At 48.6% G+C, this 5,072-nt stretch overlaps 1 protein-coding gene across 1 annotated transcript in view; it reads right to left on the bottom strand.

Annotated features, from left to right (window-relative positions):
- The window catches only part of LOC111951335 (metabotropic glutamate receptor 8-like), a 129,987-nt gene that overhangs the window by 5,570 nt on the left and 119,345 nt on the right, over positions 1-5,072 (bottom strand). Inside the window, exon 3 of the mRNA XM_070434708.1 lies at positions 1,516-1,732. Coding sequence (XP_070290809.1) covers positions 1,516-1,732 — 217 coding nt within the window. The remainder of the gene's footprint in view (positions 1-1,515; positions 1,733-5,072) is intronic.

The raw sequence follows: 5,072 nt of genomic DNA, 5'->3' as shown, positions 1-5,072 counted from the left end.
GAGGGAGAGAGAGAGAGAGGGAGAGAGAGTGCACGAGAGGAGGAGGAGAGAGAGGAGAAGGAAAAGAGAAGTGAGAGAAGGAGGGACAGAGAGAGAGGGAGAGAGGAGGGTGACAGAGATGAGCGAACAAGGGAGACGGACCGGATGAGATACGAGAGACGGGAGGGGGGGCGAAAAGAGACTGATAGCAGGGGACAGAGGGGAGGGTGAGGGCAAGGGGGAACGGTGGAGAGAGCGTATTCGGAGCGGACGAGAGAGGGAGCGGAGAAGAGAAGGGGGACGAGAGAGATGTCCGGAGGCAGGGAGGAGGAGAGGGGAGCCGAGCTAGAGTGAGAGAGAGAAGGGAGAGACGAGAAAAGTAGAGAGAGAGATGAGAGGGAGAGATGGAGAGACTGGATGAGGGAGAGAGGGAAGAGAGGAGAGAGAGATGCTGAGAGAGAGGAGAGAGAGAGAGAGAGAGAGCGAAGGAGACAGGAGAGAGAGATCGGACGAAGAGAGGAGAGAAGGAGAGACGATGAGAGAAGAGATGGGGGCGAGAGAGAGAGATAAGGGGAAAGAGAAGAGAAGGAGAACAGAGAAAGGGGAGAGGAGGGCAGAGAAGGGAGAAAGGAGGGGGAAAGAGAGAGAGAGAGGGCACTTGCCCTCTACCCAGAGCCTACTGAATGAAATATGTTAGTTTGTGTGTGTGGATCTGCAGGGCATTCTCTTTTAGCTTTTAAATGTGTTGCTCAGCATCGTATCAAATAGACAGACAGACAGACAGACAGACAGACAGACAGCTCCACTGCTGTTTCTTCCCTTCTATTCCCTCCCCCCTGCTCCACCCCTGTCCCCTCCAGCCATGTCAACATCTGCACAGCCCTAGCAAGGCTAAACATCTGAACAGCTGACTGTTCACTGTCACACCACATAGCCCTCAGCACAGCACAGTGTAGAAACCCACAGTAAAGGCACACAGTAGAAACTAGCAGCACTGCTTGCAGCAGTAAGCACAGCAGGGGCTCCAACACAAAAGCTCACTGATCTATCTGTGAGGTTGGGGGGGAATTCACGTGTCTGAATTGATGGCATATTCCCCAAACAAACATTATGCATTTCAGGATATTTGGAATGAGGTGTCATTTGATGTTTCCCTTCCCACACTAAGAAAAATAGGCACCGGTGATCGCTGACAAAGCCGAGCACTCTCAACAAACACACAGAGACAAGTTAAAACCACCAGAGAGTGTATCTGATGAAATACGTTTTCTTTTTTTTTTTTATGCTGACTGACTGTCAATCTGTAGCTGACAGACACTGTCTGATAGTTAATATCGCTGACGTTTTTAAATATAGATATTTGAGACTGACATCTACCAGGGCAGCTACTGTTGTTCGGAGTTCCACGGAGACTCAGTAGTGAAGAGAGATGGCCAAACGCTCAAGAACTGTGGACTGTGTTCATGAAGATGCAGCACTTCCATTCAGTACTGTGTGTTAGAGTGTGTCTGAGCATGTTCTCGCTGTTCCACGTACCTGTTTCCCGGGAGATCTGCACGAAGGCCTCGACACCGCTCTCGCCGTAGTTCCCCTCGGAGGCGAGCGTGGACACGTAGTTCCATCCCATCGCCGTGACGATGTCCATCATCGCCTGGGCCTGGTAGGAGTCCGGCGGGACGACGCGGGAGAAGAAGTCATACCTCGTGTTGTCACTGAGCTCCGGGGCCGTGGACGCATAGCTGATCTGAGGGATCTGAGGAGCGAGGGAGAGAGACAAGAAGGAAGGGATGAGTTGGGACGGAGGAGGAGAGGAGAAGGTGTTTAACAGGTTAGAATGTGCATCTGGAGCCACAGGGCCACGTTATAGCTAATCTGGAGGGATTTCTGAGGGCAAGCAGAGGAAGCAGAGAAGAGAGCAGGAGCGAGAGAGAGAGGAGAGAGAGAGAGAGAGAGAGAGAGAGAGAGCAGAGAGAGAGAGAGAGAGAGAGAGAGAGAGGGAGAGAGAGCAGAGAGAGAAGAGAGAGAGAGAGAAGAGAGAGAGAGAGAGCGAGAGGAGGAGAAGAGAGAGAGAGAGAGAGAGAGAGAGAGAGAGAGAGAGAGAGAGAGAGAGAGAGAGAGAGAGAGAGGATGAAGGAATGCGTTGAGAGATGAAGAGTAGAAAGGGTGTCCCTCTCCAGAGGATAGGGGAGCAGAATGAGAAGGTAATTAGTGATAGCATGGCACTGAGAAATTGAGATAGATTACACTAGCCAAAGGTCATACTCCATCCAAGTGGTTTATCGAGAATCAGACAGCCCAGCTGAAAAGCGCCTCAGAGAAGGAGAGAGCCCAGCCGGAGGCACTGAGACAGACAGGCAGAGAAACAATGCCGGAGAACCCCAGACAGGAGACAGGTTGGGGTGATGAAGGTAGGCAGAGAGAGCTTGGATAGAGAGGCAGAGAGAGGCTTGGTAGAGAAATAGAGAGAGGCTTGGATAGGGAAGTAGAGAGAGGCTTGGATAGAGAGGTAGAGAGAGGCTTGGATAGAGAAGTAGAGAGAGCTTGGATAGAGAAGTAGAGAGAGGCTTGGATAGAGTGGTAGAGAGAGCATTGGATAGAGAAGTTGAGAAGCTTGGATAGAGAGGAGAGAAGGGCTTGGATAGAGAGTAGAGAGAGGCTTGATAGAGAGGTAGAGAGAGGCTTGGATAGAGAAGTAGAGAGAGGCTTGGATAGAGAAGTAGAGAGAGGCTTGGATAGAGAGGTAGAGAGAGGCTTGGATAGAGAGGTATAGAGAGAGAGAGGCTTGGATAGAGAGTAGAGAGAGGCTTGGATGAGAGTAGAGAGAGGCTTGGATAGAGAGGTAGAGAGATGCTTGGATAGAGAGTAGAGAGAGGCTTGGATAGAGAAGTAGAGAGAGGCTTGGATGAGAGGTAGAGAGAGGGCTTGAATAGGGAGGTAAAGAGAGAGAGGCTTGGTTAGGGAGGTAAAGAGAGGGGCTTGGATGGGAGGTAAAGAGAGAGAGGCTTGGATAGGGTAAGAGAGTGATGGAGTAAGAGAGAGAGGCTTGGATAGGGAGGTGGAGAGAGAGAGGCTTGAATAGGGAGGTGGAGAGAGAGAGGCTTGAATAGGGAGGTGGAGAGAGAGAGGCTTGAATAGGGAGGTGGAGAGAGAGAGAGGCTTGTGGAGGCATAAAGGGCACGCAGACAGACATGCAGGACAGGGCTGGAAGTCAGATGGCGAAGTAATGGAATCCGGGTGAGAGACTGACAGGTTGATTTGTCAGGAGGGAGAGGCTGCCCACGGCTGAATTAAACACACACACTATCTCTCACACACCGACACACACACAGACGTGTACACACACTCACACTCGTATGCTCCCACTCCCACACACACATACTTAAACACCACATTCAGTGCATTTGGAAAGTATTCAGACCCCTTGACTTTTACCACATTGTTACGTTACAGCCTTATTCTAAAATGGATTGTCCTCATTATCTACACACAATAGCCCATAATGATGAAGCAAAAACAGGTTTTTAGAAATGTTTGCAAATGTATAACAAAAAAATATGCAAAAATACCTTATTTACATAAGTATTCAGACCCTTTGCTATGAGACTCAAATTGAGCTCAGGTGCATCCTGTTTCCAATGATCATCCATGAGATTTTTCTACAACTTGATTGGAGTCCACCTGTGGTAAATTCAATTGAATGGACATGATTAGGAAAGGCACACACCTGTCTATATAAGGTCCCACAGTTGACAGTGCAGGTCAGAGCAAAAACCAAGCTATGAGGTTGAAGGAATTGTCCATGGAGCTTCGAGACAGGATTGTGTCGAGGCACTGATCTGGGGAAGGGTACCAAAACATTTCTGCAGCATTGAAGATCCCCAAGAACACAGTGGCCTCCATCATTGTTCAATGGAAGAAGTTTGGAACCACAAAGACTCTTCCTAGCGCTGGCCGCCCGGCCAAACTGAATAATCAGGGGGAGAAGGGCCTTGGTCAGGGAGGTGACCAAGAACCTGATGATCACTCTGACAGAGCTCTAGAGTTCCTCTGTGGAGATGGGAGAAGCTTCCAGAAGGACAACCATCTCTGCAGCATTCAACTAACCAGGCGTTTATGGTATGGAGTGGCCAGACGGAAGCCACTCCTCAGTAAAAGGCACATGACAGCCCGCTTGGAGTTTTCCCAAAATGCACCTAAAGGACTCTCAGACCATGAGAAACAAGATTCTCTGGTCTGATGAATCCAAGATTGAACTATTTTGCCTGAATGCAAAACATCACGTCTGTGGGGAAACCTGACACCATCCCTACGGTGAAGTATGGTGGTGGCAGCATCATTCTGTGGGGATGTTTTTCAGCTGCAGGGACTGGGAGACTAGTCAGGATCGAGGGAAAGATTAATGGAGCAAAGTACAGAGAGATCCTTGATGAAAACCTGCTTCAGAGCACTCAGCACCTCAGACTGAGGCGAAGGTTCACCTTCCAACATGACAACAACCCTAAGCACACAGGCAAGACAACACAGGAGTGGGTTCGGGACAAGTCTCTGAAGGTCCTTGAGTGGCCCATCGATAGCCCGGACTTGAACATCTCTGGAGAAACCTGAAAATAGCTGTGCTGTGACGCTCCCCATCCAACCTGATAGAGCTTGAGAGGATCTGCAGAGAAGAATGGGAGAAATTCCCAAAATACAGGTGTGCCAAGCTTGTAGCATCATACCCAAGAAGACTCGGGGCTGTAATCGCTGCTAAAGGTGCTACAACAAAGTACTAAGTAAAGGTTCTGAGTACTTATTTATATGAGATATTTCCGTTTCTTATTTTTTATAAATTTTATAAAAACCTGTTTTTAATTTGTCGATTGATAGATAGATTGTAGATTGATGAGGGGAAAATACTATTGAATCCATTTTAAAATAAGTCTTAACGTAACAAAATTTGAAAATAGGCAAGGGTTCTGAATACTTTCCGAATGCACTGTATGCACATACACGCGTAACACACACACAGAAGTGTGCACACACACACACACACACATATAACACACACAGAAGTGTGCACACACACACACACACACACACACGTAACACACACA

The sequence above is a fragment of the Salvelinus sp. IW2-2015 genome, linkage group LG24, assembly GCF_002910315.2.
Source record: "Salvelinus sp. IW2-2015 linkage group LG24, ASM291031v2, whole genome shotgun sequence".
Lineage (NCBI taxonomy): Eukaryota > Metazoa > Chordata > Actinopteri > Salmoniformes > Salmonidae > Salvelinus > Salvelinus sp. IW2-2015.
Note: the sequence above shows the minus strand (reverse complement) of the source record. Positions and strands in the feature narration are given on the sequence as shown.